The sequence below is a fragment of the Zophobas morio genome, unplaced genomic scaffold, assembly GCF_036711695.1.
Source record: "Zophobas morio isolate AGI-343-1 ecotype UQ-CSIRO unplaced genomic scaffold, CSIRO_AGI_Zmor_V1 ptg000007l, whole genome shotgun sequence".
NCBI classification, from domain to species: domain Eukaryota; kingdom Metazoa; phylum Arthropoda; class Insecta; order Coleoptera; family Tenebrionidae; genus Zophobas; species Zophobas morio.
The window spans coordinates 12195876-12218989 of NW_026972112.1; the positions used below are offsets into that span (position 1 = coordinate 12195876).

The following is a 23114-nucleotide window of genomic DNA, read 5'->3' on the forward strand; positions in this document are numbered from 1 at the left end:
TATCTTGATACCAAATTTTTAAAGGTGTCATAATAGTGTTTTATTTAAGAATATGACTTTAGTCAGATTTTATCGGAATATATTTTTTTCCTAATTATTAAGTGTAAGTTCTTTGTAGCTTATTATATTCCGATGATAAAAATTTCTCATTTCTGATTGAAAGCATCCGGCTTTTTAATGTAAATGTGGGCTTAATTTTTTCAAACAACAATGCGGTGTATACTAGCTTCCAAAATAATTGAATAAGTGGGTGATTCTCAAGAAATAACTTTTAAATAGTTTTATGTCTATTAACAACTTTACACGATTGTGTCTCTGTGTACAAATATTATCAAAATTTTTAATAACTACGTTATCTTCAGCTGTAGCGTATCACGACTGGCCCTGTATTCATATCTCTGTACTGAATCAAGTTTCAATGATAATTTCTTTCTTCTTTCTTTCACAAATAATTGTCTTTGATTCAAAAGAATGTAGAAATATAGAATGCGCAGTTGTTCCCGATCATCCTTCTGACATTTAATATCCTGTTCTTTTACCATACCTTCAAGATAATATACGGACCCATATTGAGTTCGTTTCTTGAAGGTTCTTACACGACGATAACATATATAAATCCCCTTGGCCACCCCGTTCACCGGGCCTAAACACAATTGAACAAGTTTGGGATAGAACAAAGTGTCGACCTCGATGTACCCCTACTTTTAAGCATGTTAGAGGAGCTTTGTTATCAAGTTCAGCAAACTTAGACTGAGTATCCACAGGATGTAATAGATCGCCCTCTTTCTAACACACCAAGGAGAGTTCCAAAAGTTTGTAAGCGGAGCTGGAGATGTAACTTTTTTTTTTCTTAGTTTAAAAAAAAAATAATTGAAATTTTCGTTATTTTTCCTGTCCACATAGTTGTGACTTAAAATATAAAACACGAAATAATAATTATTTTCTCAATGTTACGGTTAAACAGCTTGACTGCAAAAAAGATAATCTTGGGAACATTTTACCTACATTTTTTTAGATATTTTAAAACTGATGAAATGACTGATGAAATGATTTTTTAGCACTATTCAACCAAGATGGAAACAGGATTACGAAATCAAAGCAGAGATTTCTTTTCTAAATTTTATATTTTTTCAGAATGTATTATACATATACAGTATATTCCATAAAACATCGGTTTTACTGTCATGGGTAATGGTTTCTTTGATTTCTAGATGACGTTGATCCTACTATTAATTGATTTTGACCGTAGTTAAAAAGTACTATTAGTTCAATTGTATACATAATAGGCCGAAATTGCATTGTATCTTAATGTACTTTTATTTCACGTTGTCACCCACGTCTCATAACGAATACAATGAGAAACAATTATATTCACATTTTATCTAACGAGTATCTATAGACGTTCACATTTATGAGATGGGTAATGTACGGTTTGAATGCGATAATTTTCTTGATGACATGTGATAGTAAATCTGAAATTATAAGAGAGGACAAATAGAGTTATTGTTAACAATCGTGAGAAGTGCAAGAAAAGTGCCTACGTGTGGGGTCTTTACGAATATATGACAAAGGCAGTTTATCAAAGCAATCGGCCATGTAAGATATGCAACATCTTTATTTAATTTGAATAAAGCGACCGATCAAGTTACCAAGTACAGTCGATCCAAGAATAGTCAAAGAGATAATCTAACGACGTCGTTATTACAAATTTTTAAGCCGTTTGCAATAAGAAGTCACGGTTGATAAGGATGGAAGTCGTCATAATTGCTTTTAGTCATTACCGCTAATGTAGCATAATGATGTTGAAAAAAAGAAGTTCTTCAAAACAAATATTTGTAACTTTATGTATTCGTCGCCATGTTGGTGTTGGTGTAATTAAGGGGTGTGAATAATTTAAAGATTTGCATAATGGCGTGCACGACAATAGTAATTAACATTTTGTGATTAACATAACATAACACAAGTAAAGATTTGAATAGCTCTATAAATAAAGTTCTCTAATTTTTAGTTCTCGGTGCTATTTGATAAAATTGCTCCGACGATTTCCATACAATACACAATCAACTTTTAAAATGTGTGGTCTGCAAAATGCTCGTGAAAGTCGTTCTTTCCTTATGACTTAATAGCATTGCAAATGAAGTTTTAAGCGAGTTAATTATTATTTTCGTGCACAGGTGGAAGCTGCGAAGAGCTTGCTCCGGATGAGCTAACTTACCCGCAGTAAATCATATTAGACACATGCATTGTGTGTAAACATCCATTTACAACATGTAATTTCATTGCGTGGCTTTGAACAAACGTTGGCACTTAAGTGTTTAATGTGAGCTTTTGTTGTGCACCGAGGGTGGCCTTTTTGAATGATAAGATGTCCACCCTGAAAAATAACTATAATTTTCATAATTATTAATCACGATTTGTGGTAAGAGACGCCCTGTAATTTCACTGACATATCTGGCTTTATGATGCCCACATTTATCCTATAAATTACAACGCGCTGAATTATTACATGGTTTTGTTATTAGCCTCTGCAATTATGGTAATTTTATTACGAAAACGAAAAAGTTTATTCCTTCTGAGAGAACTCAATTATTTGTGTTGATGGGTAGTCATGTTGCAGTAAATCATTATCTACTCATTTTTTGTATTTTCTTCCCTTTCTTCAACTAAGTATTTAATAAATTTTGACACGGATTAGACTGAGTCTACTCGTAATGGAAATTCTGATTATCAATTAACAGCGTTCATGTCTTTTTGTCACCTTTCTTATGTGGTTTTTCTTTTCTAAATATATACATTCTAAAGAAAGTGAACAATTCATTCTGGGGAACACAGACGGTAACGCTATTTGTAACGGGAAAGCTTTCAAAGACCTGTATCTTGAGAACGAATAGAAATATTGAAATTCTGTGAACACCACTGTGTACTTATATTTTTTTATAAATTGCAATATATTATATTTTTTGGAGACATCGAAAATTATAGACCAATATGCCCATTGTCTACTATATAAAGCTTTCGAATCATTAATTAGTGATCAAATTGTTAAAACATTTCATAACCCTCTGTCTTCAAATCAACATGGATTTGTCCATGGAAAGAATAGCTAATGAGGTTGGTGAGTGTACTACGACTCACTAACCTCATTAGCTATTCTTCCTATTTAAATTTTGCAACCAAATTTGCATTTTCTCAGTGTTTTAACAAATAAAATTGAGAAGCAACGTACAACTTATTCATTGGCGTTAGATGGTGATAATAACGTCCTTTTATTGTATTATTATCTCAGAAATCTGCCCTTGAGTGTTAGTTATGATTATCACCATCAGACCATCACTATTTTCAGAAAAATTGCGGCAATTCCAAACAAAACTTGTGAGCCCGCTTTTGCAATAAATAATTCATTGAACATTTGTTGGTCAAATTGACAGTGCTGCCACCACAAGTCGGAAAGTGGGTCATTTCTGACCGATTATATTATGCGTCATTACTTCAGGCTTTTCAGACTCGTTGAAAAATGTATCCGTAAAATCGCAAACTTTCTAACTCAAGAGTTAGAAAAGCTGTGTATTACTGACGATTGTGAATAAAATGTATACTTTCACTAGAACATCTCTCAAGATAATATTTCACTACCGACTAAAAATTAGTTTCCTAGAAAGTGTTAACTCTAAATCCGAACTAAGTGTAAACTTTGACTCTAAACTTTGTTTTATGAGCATGTATATAAATGGTGTTCTCCAAAGGGCCTTCAGGCTGTGTGGGTTTATAAAACGTCATTGTAGAGATTTTTCAAATTTATTATGTATAATTCGTTTTTTACACAAAATGTTAGTTCTACCGATAATTGAATACTGCAGTATTATATGGCTCTCGTTTTATAAATCTAGCATTGACCGTATTGAGAGAGTATATTTTTTGCTTTATAAACTAAATATTGATAAAAACAATATATGTACATAGTGGCTAAACTTTTTTATGTCAACGTTCCGAAATAAGGAGATATTTGCTATCCAGTCCAACGGACAAATTATGGCTTAAATCATCCTATAGATGTTATCTTCAAAGCGGTCAGTTTATATCTTCAGTCCATAGATTTCTTCTTCACCTCTTTTTCAGGCTTAATAGTTAACTTTTTGCTTAAACGCTAAACTGTCGGAAAATGTTTCAGTTTAAATTTTCATGTTGTTATCGTCTTTTTATTATATGAGCGTTTTCTTTCTATTTGTTAGTTTTAAAAAACCTGCTGCTATCTTAAATCAGTTATGTTGTTATATTTTCACTATTGCTTTTATTTGTATCTTTATTTTTTGTCATTGTTCTTTTATTGATTTTGCCTCATAATAAGCGCAAGTGGTATTAGATAAATAAATAAATAATAATTAAATTAAATTAGTTGATAATTAAATAAAATTTATAAATATAAAAAAATTGGAGTTGAGTGAAATAAAGGACTACTAAAAAAGGTCATACTTGAACTATCCCCTTTCGCAATTGACACAAAACTTTTTATTAGTTCATAACATGTTGCGGTTAATAGAGTCCCACACATAAAAATTAATAATTTATTTTTTACTTTCTGAGCTTAAGCTAAGAATCATCTTTTGAGTACGAAAAAAGTGGTCTCCTGTTTCCGTCCGTCTGTCTATATCCATTTTTATTAGACACGTACTTAGTCTCCGAAATTATCAGACCATTGTTGTCAAATTTTGCATGTACAGAGTCATCAAAATTGATTGAGAGAGTTGGTAAACCTGAACTTGAATAATTTGGTTTATTAAGTTGTATAAAAATATTAGCTGTCAGATTTGAAGTTTCGAGTTTTTGTCACGCCACTGAATTCATTGCCATATAACCTTAAACAAATCTGTCATAAGGTTGACAAACTTCACGACAAAAACAGGAGGTACCAACTCTCTCAATCAATTTTGATGACCCTGTATATTAGGAATATTATGCAGATGACTAAACATCAACTAAAATTTGTGGCGTCATTTCCACAATTTATAACAGTAAGTTTTTTTTAATTCTATGATATAAGATACTCCTGCATTTGTGGTGTGTGAATTCGTGTAAAAGTTTCACCCTAGACATCCAGATTTTTGGAAAAAAATTCAAAACTGTATAACAATATTTTGAAATTTAACTTTGAAATTGCAGAACCAAACGCTCTGAAATCTTGTAAATATTTTAAGGTTATCGTAAATCATTAAGCAAAATTTATTCGTTTATCCCCTTCGAAAAAATTGATGACGTCATCGCAAAATTTTGCCGAATCCTCTACGAAATATGCAAAATGTTATGACTATATTGTATACATATTACTGCTTATAAAGGGTGGCAAAAATTAATGAAAGAGTCAATTTATTTTATTGATTAAATTAGGAAATGCACAATCGAATGCTTTGGAACTTATCGTAAGAATGATAATTTTTTTATTAAAATGTATCCATTTATCCCCCTTAAAAATTGATAACGTCATCTCAAAATTTTGGCGAATAAATCCTATCCAAAATATGCAAAATATGATGAGTCTGGACTTGTGATTTATCATTGCATTAAAAGTTTTTAAATTTCTTATACAGAGTAACTCAAAAAAATTAATGAACGACACAATTTAGTTTATTGATTAAATCGGGAGCGGCTCACTCCATTTTCCCGAAAATTTGGGAAAACAATACTGTTATCATTAGTATTACACTGTACCTATGCAAACTGCTACATGTGTCTTTGCAAAAATGTTGATAACATCATCACAAAATGTTGTTAAGCAAAAATTCATTTGAAATGTACGCGCAGCACGATTCTTTACATTCACTTTAACGTTACGTAAAGTACGGCAAAAGATAAATGTGTAACCAGCCTAACTAGGCTGGGGCGTGAGTTATATAAAAAAATAATATTTTGAAAAATTAAATTATCTTTAATCGGGTAGCGTGTTTTTATCTCGTCTTCTACCTGAGAAGTGTTAATCACACATCACAGAAAAATGGGAATTCTCTTACCTTTCGAAACTTCCCTTTTCGCTGCTCGAGGGCACGGAGTCACTCACTAGTACCGCTGTTTCGATGCACTATTATTTTAACGGAAGGGTTGGCCGCAAAGTCCGAAAAAAGAAAGTCCAACGTAGTTGAAAATCGGTCACCCTTATTTATTTACACACACTAATGAATTAATCAAAAATTTACACAAGAAAACCAAAATGAACAAGTGGATCACCGCTCGCGGTGACTTCCACAAATTTAGAAAGTAAAGCAAATAAAAATTGAACACTGGACAAAAATGAACACTAAGACACTTTGAAGCAAAATTTAAAACAAAGAACGCGACGAGAAGGAACGAGGTGCACACTACAAAATCCCGACCAGAGAACTGACAAAAATTGACCAAACTACTCTTTTATAATTTCGCCAAGAGTGGAGACTCCACCCGACGTCAAAGGGGCTAACAAAGAAAAACCAATGGGATGGACCCCCCTGTGTTGGAAAGAAATGCTTTCTCGTTCTCTCTCGTCTACACCAGCAAACCGCTCAAATCGCCGTCGATTCACATATTCTTATCAAAAGTCCCTGACAATATCAATTACATTATACCATGAATCTATCGAACAGCTTTTTGGAGTGGTCACTGGTTCGCGACTTAACTAGGATAGCCAGACATAGATCTCGAACCCATCAAACGTTCTTTTACTTATGACTCGACTGTTTCTCACAGGTGGAACTGCAAACTTTATTCCACCTGTGGTGGGCCAGATCTATGTCCGTCATCCATCCGAATTTCCAACCTTTTGTTTTCTCAAAACATCTGTACATAATTATTTACAAAATGAGGAATCGCATCACGCCATTTCGATAACGGGATCTCTCAAACAAAGCCCTTCTCTGCCTCTGTCCCCATCCATCATGGTCGCTATAAAACTGTGCCGTTTCTTGAAATTCGACAAAAGGGCTAGGCACGCTTGAAACTCAATTTACTTTTTTAACGACTCCCTCGGAAAAGATCGGACATGTGGTACTATAAAGTTAACCCGAGGGTCCAGTGCCACATGCAGAGAGGACGGGATATAGCTAGATGGGACAAAGGAAGTATATGGATCTATTTGTTGGGATTTTCTGGGAAGGTTCGGAAGAAGTGATTTTTAAGGGGTCGTTAACAAGAATTTCGACCCATGATGAACAGCCGAGACAAATCAGCTCGCGACAATGACCTTTCTGGGGTTGCACGTGCACTCGTACAAATGCACTTGTTACAAATGCAAACGCCGTCAATTATTTTATGAGGGGTATTTAGTACTTTAGACCGCAACCTGCAATAAAACCATTACGCATTAGGAATGCATTTACTAGAGAACAAATACGGTCCTGGAAAGGTACAAGGGTAGCGACTACTTTTGATTGACAGCTTTACACAGGATACAGCTTCGAAAGCGACTGGAAATTTTACAGCGGCAGTACTCATAATTGGAGTCATTTGTATTTATCGTTCGCCGTACTTTACATATCTTCATTTTAACTTATAAGGGTTTTCATAAAAAAATAAAATTCGCAAAAATAAATTTTATAGTTTTTCGAAAAACCTGGATTTGTTTTATTGTGTTTTAAATTTTAAAAGTAAAGCAAATTCGAAATTTCAGATCAACAGTAAATTTTGGCTGAGTAATCTTGTGTTCTTATCTTGTAATATAACTCTTTGAGTAAAGCGATACTGCTGTGAATAGTTTTGTTGATAACTTTTTTAATCAATTAGCCGATACAACTGATATGACTTTTTTTAAAGGCCCCCTTATTTGAAATTAGTGCCCAGGCTGGGCCCCTCCAAAATAAAAGGCTGGTTACGTGCCTGCCTCAGTAGACTAAAACAAAAACAGGATTAAATTTAAGTCAGAGGTAAATAAGCTTATTTCAAAAGATATCTTTCTAATAGATTTTGTATGGTGACGTCATATTCAATTTCGATCCGCACATTGTAACACCAATAAATGTAGTTATACAAGTACTGTGTTTCCAGAATTTTTGACGTAATCAATAAAATAATTGACAAGCTGAAATGTTATACTAACAGACATCTCTACTAACACAAAACAAACTAAAACAAAATTTTCACATACCTATCTGTAGTTATCGATGGAAATAAAATTACTGCCAAATTCTGACAAAATCTTAAATCTGCCTTTGCTTGTTTTCAGTGTAGATGTATTATCAAAAGTTTAGTTAAAAACTTGAAATGTTCACATTGAAACGGATCAGTAATTGTCAAAATTCACAAAACTGTTCTGTTAGGAATGTCATACTGAACAGTCTAATCATGTTAATCAGGACAGGTTAGCACAACTACATCAGAATCTTGTGAGTTACTTTATTTTTCAGGTATCGCGCGGATAAATGATTGGTAGTCACGCGAAGTTTATGAAGATGGGGCGAGATTATAGAAGAGCAGATGAACCTGTATGCTGCAATTCTAAGATATCGAAAACCCTTTCATTTTGTCAACAATTTTTTCAATACATACCATTGCGTGAATGTTGGTCATTTCCGGACCAGTGGTGGGTCTATAATAATAATAAACATAGTGAACGGACCTCTAGCCCATTATTTGTATCCTTACTTCGTTCGTGCTTTAATTCAATCGATAAGTTAGTGTATTTTGTCTCCCGATGATAGCAAAGACAGTGCTATCAGGGTTATCTTGACTATCGTCTAATGTCATATTTTCCTAATGTTTCCCTTGTCCATTCATCTGTCTACGATCTGTGGCTGATCTGTTAGAAAAATTTTGAACGTAAAATTTTCGAAACCACCCATATTATTACCCTTAAATTTTAAGTACAATTTGCAAAAAATTAAAAATTGATAATGTCTCAGTAAATCTCTTTTCTTTTGGTATTTACGGTTTATATGCAAACCATCCAACTTATTTATGGATAACAAAACTAAATTTTATTTTTCTTCTGTTTCAGAAAACTGAACAGAATAATTAGTTAGTTAATAAATAATTCTATAATACAAACTTTGAAAGGCTGCTGTTACTCCAGCTTTTGTAAGCGTGTATTCACCGAAATCTTAGTAAAAATTTAAACAGCACAAAATAAACAGAATTTTTGATTCCAGGAGACCATCTCCGGGACAAATATGACGGAGCGACGGAGGTCCGCATTAATCGACGCGGTCGACTTCAGCTGCGAGATACTCGCTTCCGTGTACCTACTGCCTACGACCTCGTCTACATGGAGGACTCTCCCAACTACTGCGTACGAGATGATCGATTAGGCTCCTTGGGAACGCAGGGCCGAATCTGCAACCGAACCTCGCAAGACTTGGATGGATGCAACCTTCTCTGTTGTGGTCGAGGCTACAATACCCTCAAGTCCGTAATAAAAGAACGATGTGACTGCAAGTTCAAGTGGTGTTGTGAGGTTGAATGTAAGACGTGTGTCCGATCAGTGGACGTGCACACGTGTAAGTGATTTGTGTAAATAAAATTCACCCGTGAGTGTTGTTCGTGGTGTTTGTCAGTACTTAAGTAGTAGCAGCGAACTGTGACCAGTGAAATTTTTCAAAAAAATACTGTTTATTCCGAAGTTTTGTTGTAGATTGTAATAATTTATTAATTTATTTGTTGACTATTATTTTAAATTGGCCGTTCATTTTTGTTATAATTACTTTTAGTGTATATGTATATTTTGTACTTACGTAGATTTCGTCCGCTTCGCAAACAAAAGTATTATGGGAAAATGACTGAATTTTTTATAACTTTGTGCGTTCTTATTATTAAAAACGATATATTTTACCGGTTCTAACAAAAAAAAAAATAAATAAATACTTGAAGGCAAACTATTGCTACTTTGGTATATAGACTAATAATAATAATAATAATAGGTCGTTCAGAGAAAAATTCCTTGTGCTGATAGCATAGACTGATGTAAAGTTGTAATTGCACTTATTTCAACTGTGTCAGTTAAGGCAAGAGAAGTGAAAACAATATCGGATATAGTACCAAGTACCAATAACAAAATTTACCTCCCTAGTTGCAAAAGTGGAGTTTCTGTATCAGGATGTGAGCGATTTTCAAAAAGATAGTAAAACCTATTCGAAATTTTCACTTCCCTAAAAAAATGAAATTTCAACAGTGTTGCCGCGTGTACCTAGGTGCTGGTGGGCCTTTAAAATGTGAACAAAGGTTATTTTAATCAAAAGCATAGGGAAAAAAATATTATTATATTTAATTTTTTTCTACAACATATTAAGATGCGTTTTGTGGGAATAAATATGAACGATTACTCCTTTTATTGTTACGAAGATTTAGCTCTGGGACATACGATTTTAAAGCCACAATTTAGAGATAACCTGTACATTTACTCATAATGTCTAGACATTAATATAAAAAGTGTGAGTATTAGTGCTAATTATTTTAATAGCACTCATCAGTATAATGAGTTAATAATTGTACGTTTCGAAAATTTTCAAAACTGAATTCAGTAATTATCATAAATTCGACCTAACATGTACCGTTAAAAACTGCTACTAAAGGTTGTATGGTATCTAAATGTGGTACTAATTATTAAAGTGTCAATAGTGACAGACGATCTCTAATACTGTCTACTATAGTTTGTTCATTTATTTGCTCATAAATGGATTTTTTTACCGAAGATGCCGAAGTAAAATTTAATTTATTTTATTTATTTCATAATAAATTATTTCTTTGTTAACTTTCGAAAGTTACAACACTGTGAATCATACCTAAAAAAAATTGTACCTGTATGTAGTATCAAGTGTAACCAACAAAAACGTAGAAATATGTAGTACTCAATTGAATATTTGATACTTTAATCAGCCAGTTCACAAATTTCACACATTCTTTGATTGTGTATAATAATCAATTAAAAAAAAGACGTTAGTTGTAAAATTAACTTGTGTGGCGCAATTCATCGACTTTCCTTTAGGGGAAATGTGTCTGAGACGGCATACTTTTTGTAATCGCCTCATAAAAAATTAAAAAAATTTTTTTAACTTATTTCACCTCGGGCATTTTCTTAGTTAACACAAAACTATGTTTTGAAGCATATTTGAAACGATAACCTTTTTCGCATAAACTAATATTAACACTACGCCATCTCAACCGCACAAGCCATCTCATCTATATACTTAAGGGTGAGATGGCATACCATTAAAATTTTACAACAAAAACATTAACCAAATGTTAAAAAATAGAAAATATTTCTTAAACGTTTATTTATCAAAAAACAAAATAACATTTTCATAAACATATTCAAATGCCGTTAAAAAAACATTAAATACACTTCCAAAAATTAAATAATTAAAGAAAACAACTTTTTGAAAAAGAAACAAAATATTAGTTAACTCTGAAAGTACAATTTTTATTATTTGCAAAGATCACAAATAAACTGTTTTGCTTTTCGAACTAAGCCCGCACATTCTGTGTGGCTCCAGTTTCTGCATTTCTGACATTGAATCCACATTTCGCCATGCCATCTCATCTTTAGATTTACTGTGCCATCTCACATAAAAGTACGTTTAAATCGAAAGTGCACCTTTAAAGAATTATCTTGAATAAAACCGTTGGGTTTGTGGTCATGAATTTATGCGCAATTACAATAAAAATAAGAAATTACTACTAGAACCTTCAACTTATCTCAAAATAAATCTTACGAGAGTTTTTCTGAGACGGATAAAAGTTTTTAACACTTACCTGTTTCAACAGTTTGCTCAAACATCAAAACCATCTCGCCAGTTAACCTCAAATTACGTAGCATTTTCTACTTACGCCACAGTCACGTGATGGCGTTACTCAAAGCGCTAAATTCAAATTCGAACTTAGTAAAAACGATAGTATGCCATCTTATCTAACATGCCGTCTCAGACACATTTCCCCTAGTTTAAAAGTGATTAACACAAGAGTGTCAAAGTAATGTTTACAGGTCCACGTTATTACTATAATGTACTATTACATAAAAAATAGGCTTCAATTGCCATTTTCAGGTTACAATAGTTTAAAACAGCATATTGTATGAACAATGTTTAGTGTATCTCACTTAAAACAGTTAATATTAACTAAAAAAATGAAAATTCACCACGTGAACAACGTTTTTTAATATTCACTTCGCAGTTCCCTGACATTATGAAGATCCGTGGTAGAATATAGTACTGACCAATTGTAATATTTATTTATAAATATTTGATAAGTGTATGAGCCACCGAAAATGTTCTGTTTTTACCTACAAGCGATTTTTCCTTGCATAACTTAGCTACACTATTCTCACATTCCTGCCAAAACTGACTGTAGTAAAACTCTTTTGATACGTAATAATTTGTTAAGCACCATCGAGGCCCTTTGCGGCATAAATACAGTATTCTTTATTTATTTTGTAAATATTTTATTGAGTAACCAGATGTAACTATATTTTTATAATTATTATAAATAGTTATAGAGCGTCCTTTTGTTTTAGAAGACTGTGTAACGTGATTTATTTAGTGGTGACTTAGTAAAGACATGATAAAAGATATTCGTTTTAATTATTTCTTATTACAGATGTCGGAGTGAAAAACCATCTTGCCATGTCCCGGTTTTGGTTTATATTTTTTAAATTGTTGTCCCCAACAATTAGTGAAATCATCAGTTTGGAATTACAGACTGATAACTGAAAAGTAAATAAATATGATCTAAAAAATAGCCGAAACTTATTTAGACAGAACTTCCCTCGCCCCTAAAGCACAATCAAACAAATCTAGCTTAAAGTGGCAAACAACTTCACTGCCAACATCATTATCTTAAAAATAAATAAATAAATAGAAAAATGTGGTATCACTTTGTACACTATAATACTAACAATAACTTACAGTTTTATTTCCAAATTTTTGAGAATACAGAGTGAGTTGTTCTTGATTTTATTAGTAAAAAAGTTTACTTCAATCATTAATTTTTTTGAGTCACCCTCTAAAGCAATTTAAAAAAAATTGAGATGTCGTCAAATTGTGGGTGGGGATGATCAGACAAATTTTTGTTGATGTCGAGCTACACGATATCCTTAAAATATATAAACTTCACAACAATCAGTCCAGTAGTTTCGGAGATTGCCTGTCTAATAAAATCGTCAACAGACGACAGACAGACAGACAGAAACGGGAGACCTCTTTTTTAAATTCTGGAGGTTATGAAACGTCCAGAGAACATGAAAGTAGCTAAATGGATTCTATTACTTATACTCCGAAAGTAAACATACATTCTATATCTTTGAAAATACTTTTAAATTATAGCTCTAGAAGACTGCGTTAAAGAATGTTTTCTACCATCTACAACAAATGTTTAATGTTCCGTTCTTTGAACCTTGGAACACCCCCTTAATACATAAGTATTTTGGCAGAAGTGGTGAAAAATTTTGAATTTTGCATTGTGTCATTAACTGTCGAAAAATAAAATATTTCCAAAACACGTATTTAAATTGAGTTTTCTAATTCTTTTTTTGGAAAATTTTACGCAACATGTAATTTCTTATTTATCCACACAACGCAAAAATTCTGTTTAGGTAATGAATAATATTGTCCTCGTATTTTTATTTTTAATTCAATTATTGTGCGATGAATAAAAACTCTGCAAAAAATGCCTGATACGGTGTACGGCGATAAGTTTTTGTTCAATTTTCGTGTTACGCAAAGGAGTTCTGTCGGTTTCGACTTTGTTGAGGACGTATGCGGTCTGTGAATTAGTTTGTTTAAGCAGTTTATTTTTGTTAAAAATAATTTGGTTTCGGGCTTAAAGTGAAAGGTGAGTGTTGTGATGTTTCCATGAGGAAGGAGTCTGCAAGGGTCAGCGCGGAAGGAAAGGAAATCTGGATTTAAAGGGTAAGTGTAGTTATAATTGTTATAAAAATGAGGATGTTAAGCGAGAATAGTATTTTACAAGTCGTTACTTAACGACTTAATAAATAATTATATTTGTTCAACAAGCACTCAAATGTATCTCGTCAGATATTTATTTTTTAAACCTGGCATTTTTGGGTGAATTAATTTTTAATTTTTACGCTTTACTGCACTTATTATTTATTGCAATATTCATCATTGTTTTGTGAAATGTTTAAATTTCAGATTTTTGTTGGAAACAATTTTGTATTTGGGTCGTACAATTAAAATAAGGTCACTAAATCAGTAAAGAGTTTCAAAGAATCATTTTAATTGAGAACAGAGGTCTTTAACATTTGAGTTTACTGGAAATATTTTTTTCTAAGTGTTTTTTGAAGTTCACTTAAAATTAACTTTAGAATGTTCTTAATTACTAAACGTAGTGTGCATGTTTATTCTGACTAAACTTTCATTTCTTGTTTTCTTGACATTTTCCAGTTTATGGAGTCCGAATTTTTTTCTGTTTCCGTCTATGTATTTGTGAGCGAATTTTTAGACAAATATTCTTCGAAACTGTGAATTTTTTGGTTTATTTTGAGTCTTTGATATAGATGTAAAACTCTAACCAACTTTTTTCTGTTCATCCTCACCAAGAATCACATGATCTCATTGTAAAATTTTACTTAGAATTGATATTGTGACTTCAAAAGCTTTTCTGATAAGTATTTTTTAAATCTTAACTCCTTACATAAACGTAACTGGTAATGTTGATTTGCACCGTCGTTAAAAATTATTGTGTGTAAAGTTGATGTAAACTTCCATGGTATTTTTCTTTACCTATACAAAAATTGCCTGTGTTTTTTTTTGTTGCAGTGGGTTCGTAAATGAAGAAGAGGGAATTCGCTAATTTGTAGCAGAAGAAGAAGCCTAAAGGTTAGAATTTTACATTAATTCTAAATTGGGTGATGTTTTTTATCCTTTATAAAGGTTTTTTTGCTCGGTAATTTTGGCTTATTTTTGTTTTATCAAAAAATTGTTCTTGACGTCTTTTATAAATGTATTTTGTGAGCATTTTATTTTATATTTTATTTTTTATGTACTCTTCCTTATGTGAATATGATTTTTCGTGCATAGAAAAAAGGAAACGTTTTTTAAATATTGTTTTCGTGTTTGATTCTGTTTACAATCTGTTCTAAACACTACATTAAACTATTTGTAAAATAAACTTCGCCGTTTTTTTAAACTTTCGTGACAGATATAAGGTTTTTAAAATTGCGGTATTCGAATTGATCAGTTTCTTTTCATATGTACAACATTAATTAATAACTGAATAAGAATTTCTTTCATACTAAACATTATCGAATTATTGTTATTTTACTTCATCGATTGCTTCTTTGACACAAGTTTTTCTTTTCTGCTAGACTGTGTCAAGAAAAGCTCGTTTTCGAATTAAATTTTCCAGATTTTTTCAATTATTGATTCATCCCTTATTTCTTTCGACATTAACAACTGCTCTGAGGTCCACGTTATAACTCCTTTTTCACTTCGTCTTTATACTCTTACGATAATTCTTTTTTGTTAGTTAATAAGTTAACTGAAGGAATTTTATTATCTATTTTTTCCTCACTCTCTTCATTATTCCTATTATTTATTGGTGCGGGTAGAAACAGCTACTTCCCCGACAAGAACCCCGTCAAGAGTTTATACCGAGTTAATAATTCTTTAACAGTCAAGCAATCAAGTCAAGTATATTTCTTTTACAAGACTTCTTACTAATAGTATAATTTAATAGGTATATGTATAAGTATCAGTATACTTAAATAATGAAAAGGGCCGCCCTTTGGTCCAAGTCGTAATGGAGACATCTATTGCTGAATATCCTAAGGAAAAGCACGAATGCACGATTACAGATATTTTTAATAGTTATCGCCTTTCTCTGCCGCATGAGTGCAGCACTGCTGTTTTGCGTTACGTCAAAAAAGGTTTTTCAAGATTTTTGCTGTGAAATGACAGTGGGTTGTAATTTTGAGTTATGAACGAAGTGTTCAGTTTTTGGACAAACTCGTCGTTTACAGATGTAATTTACCTTTACTGGAATACGATTAACGTTTATTTAATCGACTCCTTAATTACATTACGCGACAGCAAAAACAAAAATCTGTTATCAGTTTTTGACAGTTTACCGGAATCTCTTTATTTTGACGAATTTCAGTATTCTTTATTTAAAGCATTTATACTTATTTTGTGCGTTAACCTAGTGCTAATATTTATAGCGTGGAAAGTATACGGCAAACGTATTTGCGATCGTTTTATGAAACCAGGTGAGTCATGTTAGTTATATTGTAACAATATAAAAGTAAATATACGTTTTGTGAATAGCCACTAGCAAGGCCATCGAAGAACTAAAGGCCAGCGTATCTAAATTAAAATTACCCAAAGAACACACCCCACGCATATAAAATCATGACTGACAAAATAAAGAAATTTTTCGCCAAGAAGAAGGCAGATGCTAAGTTTAAATTAGCAGGACCGGGCCATCGGTTAAATGAGTCGTCGACAACCATAGTAGGACCTAGTAAACAGAAACCAGCCTATACTCCACAAAGATCTGGACCCAGTGATGCTACAAGACAAGCTGCAGACGCCGCACTGGCTCGTTTCAATAGTCAAAGTAAAAATCCTGCTTTTAACACATCTCTGGCGGCAATTCAGGCACAAGTAAGGAGAGAACTGGAAGCAGAAAAGAAGAATATGGCTAATCCTGAACCAGAAACACATTCCACAACAGCACCAGCAGATGTAGAGGCATCACCTTACTTGGCTGTCAAAGGTATATAAGGTCAAATAAAAAACACAGTTTTTGCTTACACCCATTCTGATTAAATTAGATCAGCTATTGATGACACAATCAATTTTTCAAACAAATGGGCATTTATAAATCAGACTTGGTGTAAATTATTGACACATAATAACCTACTTTCAATGTTGAATTGTCTGCAGTGTGATAAACAATTAGTTTCAGTTGATATGAATTTTGCCTGAAATTGGTAGAACTGACATTCAACTTTACTTTCTATTGTTAAAGTTGAAATGGCTTGCATTGGCAATTAATTACTCCATAATATATTTCAAATCAATATTTGTTGCTGAATAATTTTTATATAATTTTTTTAACCCAGGACAATAAAAAATTTCAGAATAAGTTCATTCTGTTGTCAGCTCAAACACTATTTATTGATAGAAAGTATAAAACGCATCTGATTTGAATATAAGTTTAATCTTAATAACATATTAGATGTTCCATGAATTATTTATTATTTTCCTTCTTTCATTTTTCAGTCAGTCAAAAAGTGTATGTTATATATTCAATATGTGTTGCATTTATGTGCGAAAAAAGTAAAATGTATTTGAAAAAAGCTTAAAGATGCGTTGTTTTAAAAATAAAATAAAAAAAAATAACACCATAGAATACGTTTCAACTAAGATTATGTGCAAGTCAACTACTTCCTGATAGAAAATGTGTTATTTTTATTTATCCTAGAAAATTTTAAATTCAAATTCATACAAATATGTGGGATGCTATATTTAAACAAATTATCTTTTCAATGAAACTGGTCGTAACAGTAAAGGTGCAGCAAATGTACAAAAGTGATCAGGTTCATGGGAAACCCAGTTATTGTGTATGAATGTCCCAGCCAAAAAACCCATAGAGTTATCATTCTCTGCACCGTATGTATGGTTTTTGGATAATATTTTTGAATTTATTTTACATTTTTAAATTAACTTATGGCTTAAAATTGAACTGTAAGTTCAGTTTCTTTATTTAATGTTCTTAGCAATTTTCTTTCTGAAAAATGAAGAACACTTAAAATGTTGATACATTTTTACTTCCTAGACGATATTCATTTACTGTCAAAATTAAAACTATGTACCTAACAGTATCAAAGGATGCAAAAACTTAATAGGTACAGTTTCCAATAATTTGTAAAAAAAATGGCGAAAATTGTCATTGCCTACAGATAGGATTTAGGTGCATTTAGACTGTACCTTCCGATTATAAATACTTACCAACATTACTAATTGTTATTGACTTACCTTTTGTAAAGTACTACTTATATGTTCATTTTTGCTAGGCGTGTATTTCCGCTGTCCCTTAATAAGCGAAGAGGTACTAAACAAGGAAGAATGGAAAATAAAAATCAAAGAGTTCTTATTTGACCAGTTAGAAGAAGAGCGAGGTCTAACAGCTTGCCTTATTATCCAGTCTTGCAATTATAATAGAACAAAAGTAATTAATTTGTATCCACTAGATTTATCATTAATACTTCTACTTTTAGGTAAAAGATTGCGTGGACGTCTTGTGCCGCTATCTAGATAACATTATCGCTAATCCTACAGAAACTAAATTTCATAAAATCCGTTGTTCAAATCCAACATTCCGGGACAAAGTTCTACCTACATTGGGAGCTACCGATTTATTACTGGCAGCGGGCTTTCAGCAGCAAGTCTTAGACCATAATGGGACTGAGGAGGAGTTTTGGGTATTTAATGACCAAAACATTGAAAACCCGCAAGTTTTGGAGGTAAATAATAAAAACGTTTAAATGTAAATGTCTGTGTAGCTTCTTAGGGAGGCATTAAAATCAGAAGATCGAGTTGAACTGGAGTTAGATCGGAACATACAAGTGCTTTCACCTGCTCAAGCTGCCCGAAGATTGGATTTACCTCAAGATTTCTATACTTTGAGTCCAGAAGAATTGAAGAAGGAGCAACAACTAAGGTATAAAACTGTTTTTTTTTTTTTTTAAACTATAGATGTATACTTTGTGTAGAACTGAAGCAATGGAGAAACAAATGCAGTTAAGAACCAAAGCAATGAGGGAAAAAGATGAAATGAGAGAACTTAGAAAATATAAATTTGCAATCATCAGAATTCGATTTCCAGATGGTCTATACTTGCAAGGAACATTCTCAGTCTATGAGAAATTTTCTGAGATTTTAGATTTTGTGCAAGACAACTTAGAACATGCCGGTTTGCCCTTCATATTGTTGGCACCAACTGGGCATAAGTTTGAAGAGTCTGACAGTGAAAGTTCTTTAGCACAGCTCAAGTTAGTCCCAGCAGCAATTCTGAACTTTCAATGGGACTCTTCAATAGCAGATGAGTTTGCTAGATCTGGTAACACAAGTTATCTCAAACCGGAGGTAATGTTGTTAATACAACAACTGTAATCATATTTTAATGTCACTTCACCAAAATTATATTTTACAATCAGTTTATCACTATGCTTGTTTATCATATGCATAGTTTAAATTAATGCTGTTGATATTTATAGAATATTTATAATTATGTTCATATAAATAAATGTATATTTTACATTAAATTATTTACTAGCAACAAATCAATGGCTTTCACAATTTTTTTTATTACATAATGTACCAACTGTTTACACGCCGAGGAAGAAGTAATGATTTAATTGAAAATTTTTCACTTTATTATAATGATGTAAAGCAGGATAAAGAGATATACAAAAAGTTACATGTATTTGTTTTATTTATTAAATGTTTTATATACAGCACCTTTCGTAAAAAAATACAAAATTAACAAACATAGAATCATCGTTTAAGATCTTTCACGATCAGGAAAACAAAGTTTTAGTTTATATTTTTATGTAGATATTTGGAAAGTCTTGTGTCAGTGTTTCTCAGACGATACTGGTCTATGGGGAAAAAACACAGTGCATATAGTACACTCGTACAAAGTGTGAGTTAAAGTTCAATGTACCATGATAATTAATACTATATTAAAGTTGAGGAACACTGCGTTATATTACCCCATATACAAAATTTCAGTATTGGTATTAAAACTACAAACACAAATTACATATACATTTAAAAAAATTCGAAACACTTCTGATTATATCTAAACCACATCAATTTGAAGAAAATCTTTTGCAATTCCGGAAAATGGGTCCTCAAAGTCCAGAATCACTTATTGTTCGATGTTCATTAAACGCATCTCGAAATCATTAAATTAAGGAGCACCTATTCGGAGCACGGCTGAAACATTTTTCTTACACAGGATGGCACCCATTACTGCGACTCCAAGATCTCAATTCTAATTTGCTAATGTTCTTTGTAACTGTCTTATTACGCATGCGCTAATCATAGTCAGTCGATCAGCCGTGGTACGATTAGGCGCTTGCGATTATTGCAGACACTTCCTGGAACACCTGTACTTTGGTCAACCATACTTATTTTATTATTTTCATTACTATTACTGGTACATGAGAAATATTAATTGGGTTACTGGCAGAAGTTACAATGTATGTTTGTTGACAATGGGGGAAATGCGATCGTCTTATAATTTACTTAGAAAACAAAATTATAAGATCCTTTTCTGTTATATTTTAAAGCAAAATTTGATACATAAAATATTAACATGTTTTATTTTTGTGATTAGTAGATGGCACTCTTGTTTTTGCAGTTACACTCTTTTTTTGTTCATGTTTCCGCAACTGTTTTTACCTTAAAGTTCAACACTTGTAGTCGAAAACAAAGAAACACTGTCATCATAAACACGATTTTTTTTTAAATAGCAGTTCCAGATATGAAAGAATAAATCCCGCGCAACACCAAGAAAATCCAAACACGTTAACACATGTTAGCATTTTGTCAAATAAAACTTCTTTGAAAAGGGACACATGTCACTGTTTTACCTGAGAAAACCTTCTGCCGTATTTTTAACTTTAACAACATACGGCTTATTCCAAAAAAATATAAAAGATATTTAACCCAACTTTGTAAATATGTTGACTTATTACTAGCAACTTAAACTTAAATTGCATCAATCGTCCTCTTCAAAAAATTGATGAAATTGTCTCAAAAAATATAGTAAATGTTTATTTACTTTACTTATTTAAAAAATACGCTCAAGACAGTGTACGTCCAAAAGCGCACAAGCTAATGCAACTACTTGTACAAGATAGGTAACTTAAAAAATGTGTTGATGAATTTCATTCAATATTTCATAGAAGCTTATCAATTTAGCGTTATCTTTATCATCATAAAAAATATTCAACACCTTTGAAAAATATAGCTTCAGATTCCATCTACTTACACTATTTCAGTTTTTTATTTATATTATATTTATTTAATAACGTCATATCAGAGAACTGTAAATATGCATGAGAAATGTATCCTGACATGCACGCGTTTATTCTCTGAATATTTAGTTGCGAAAGAAGTTAGGTGAAAATTATTATTTTATAACCATTTTAACACACTCAGTGTCTTTTTCCTTTGTTTTCGAGCTACAAGAATCTTCTACGTGGAATCTTTAAGTATGGCATAAGTTGTAAAACTTTTAGTTCACTGCCTAGTGAATCAGCTCTAGTTTTTAAATAAACTTTTGTATTTAATTATAATGCAATTTCAAGGTTATTCACAGTTTCTAGGCTATATAATACACAATATTTTTTTATACTGCCATAACAGAAAATTACATTGTCGATCGAATGTACAAAATGTAATAAAATGCGTATAATACGGCAAAATTAACAATACAAATTTAAAAATAACGAAAGCAATTAATAACTGAAAAAGTGAATTCTCAGTGTTTATGGCTTAAAATTACTCTCTCTGCCCGAAAATATGGTATACATTTTACAAAATTATTATAATTAACGAGTGATGATCAGCAAATTATAATCGAGTAATTTTATTTGCAACTTATATAATAATGGAACATCATATAAATAGTGGACTGAGATCTATGTTCGTGTCTGTTAAAAAACAAAATAAATCGACACCTGGTGAATTTAAAAAATAAGAGATTTTAGAAAGAATAATAAAATAAAATTATTTATTTATTTAGTTTTAAGTATAAAATTTCTCATCTTAATAAATCCAAACGTCGTGAGGGGAAGTTACCAACGAGATTGGTAAATTCTCCAGAAGCTCTAAATAAAGTCCCATTGCATATAAATTGAAATGTATTGTCGTTATCATAGTATTATTAAATAGAGTTAGTATACCATAATTTCGGACAAAAATAAATTTAAAATGTATACTATATTTTCGGACGGAGGGAGTACTTTTTTTTCTACTTTTTACTTGAATGATTAGGGTACCTAGGTTTGTTTATGAGTATATATTTACTCTGTATTGATAAAGTGCAGCAACAACCTAGCAATAAGACGAAAATTATGTAATGCTGAGAAGCATAATTTAAGCACAAATAATAAGTATTAGTGAATCATAAATATTTTACATTTTAAGCAATGTGACCTTGATAACGATAATTTTTAACTGCTCTATTATGTATCTAATAGATATAAATAGTATGTCTATTATGCAAATTATACCTTCACTCTACCAACTTAAAAATAAAATAATTTTGTAAACCTTACAACGATCAAGGGCATCAGTACGTACTCTACCACCTTATACACAACTTGACCTTTTAGCATTTTTAAGGTAGCACATGTTTAAAATTAATATTTTTGTTGGTTCGGCGACTAGTTTGTACCACAACAAATACATTAGGTATTGAAATATGTAAACATTTTGTTTCTAATACCGTAGCAGGACCCAATTTTTTCTTTTTTGGTTTTATACTCACAGGCTCCTATCACGCATAGGTTTTGTAAACTTCAAACTTTTATATGGAATGTTTCCCAACTTCTAAACTATTTCGGTACAGATTTAAGAAGGCGAGTATGCGAAAGTTAAATTAAAAAAATGTTTATACTTAGGTAGAAGCAGACGCTATTGGATATTAAGTTTATAAAGAATTAAATGTCTGATACATTTAAGAAACAACAAATACCTCATTTAACTTTGTTCCGCTGACGCTTCATTAATTTCAATGGTTATAATTATTGCACACAAACTTTACATGGAGTTAAAAGAAATCATTCCTACATTTAAGACAAACTATTTAAAAATTTTCAATGTCAGATCAAAGTAAATCCAAATAATTCGCGTATGTTTTTTTTTGTCTACTGGAAAATTATAAAAACAGTATTCAATAATCATTCAACGATAAAATTTAGTAGTTAGCTTAATACTTTGAAATAACATCGTCATTACTAAAGGTCAAATCGTTTTATATTAACTTTACTTTTTTTTTAATATCTGCAATGTTAAGTTTTACAATATTTAATTAACAAAATAATCACATTCTTACTAATCACAAGATCCTTTACTATTGTAGAGGTCTTCAGTTGAAAAAACATCGCATTTACCCTTTGTCAACTTATA

At 31.7% G+C, this 23114-nt stretch overlaps 2 protein-coding genes and 1 long non-coding RNA gene across 5 annotated transcripts in view; 2 read left to right on the forward strand and 1 right to left on the reverse strand.

Moving 5' to 3' along the window:
* LOC135124637 (protein Wnt-5b-like) overlaps positions 1–10659 on the forward strand; it is a 49543-nt gene extending 38884 nt beyond the window's left edge. Inside the window, exon 7 of one of the 3 annotated variants that reach the window (XM_064049852.1) lies at positions 9105–9967. In XM_064049852.1, the coding sequence (XP_063905922.1) occupies positions 9105–9460 (356 nt within the window). In that variant the 3' untranslated portion in view covers positions 9461–9967. Of the gene's footprint in view, positions 1–9104 lie in introns of all 3 variants that reach the window. The other 2 variants (XM_064049853.1, XM_064049854.1) reach the window with 2 other exon arrangements.
* Positions 10058–12487, reverse strand: LOC135124638 (uncharacterized). Its single transcript, XR_010279810.1, has 2 exons — positions 11879–12487; positions 10058–10925 (listed from the first exon to the last, which is right to left on the reverse strand). It is a non-coding gene; the product is annotated as an uncharacterized LOC135124638 (long non-coding RNA).
* Positions 12488–15816: 3329 nt separating this feature from the next.
* LOC135124640 (UBX domain-containing protein 6) lies at positions 15817–19252 on the forward strand. Its single transcript, XM_064049856.1, has 6 exons — positions 15817–16171; positions 16230–16680; positions 17984–18138; positions 18188–18433; positions 18473–18630; positions 18683–19252. The coding sequence occupies exons 2-6, from the start codon at positions 16314–16316 to the stop codon at positions 19080–19082; spliced, it is 1326 nt and encodes a 441-aa protein (XP_063905926.1). The 5' UTR covers positions 15817–16171; positions 16230–16313; the 3' UTR covers positions 19083–19252.
* The last annotated feature ends 3862 nt before the right edge of the window (positions 19253–23114 follow it).

Bases quoted from the DNA above. Each gene is read 5' to 3' on its own strand.
- LOC135124640 (XM_064049856.1), top strand. From the start codon at position 16,314: ATGACTGACAAAATAAAGAAATTTTTCGCCAAGAAGAAGGCAGATGCT. The intron at 16,681-17,983 runs GTATATAAGGTC...CATTTTTGCTAG, and splicing joins ACCTTACTTGGCTGTCAAAG to GCGTGTATTTCCGCTGTCCC. The intron at 18,434-18,472 runs GTAAATAATAAA...ATGTCTGTGTAG, and splicing joins AAAACCCGCAAGTTTTGGAG to CTTCTTAGGGAGGCATTAAA.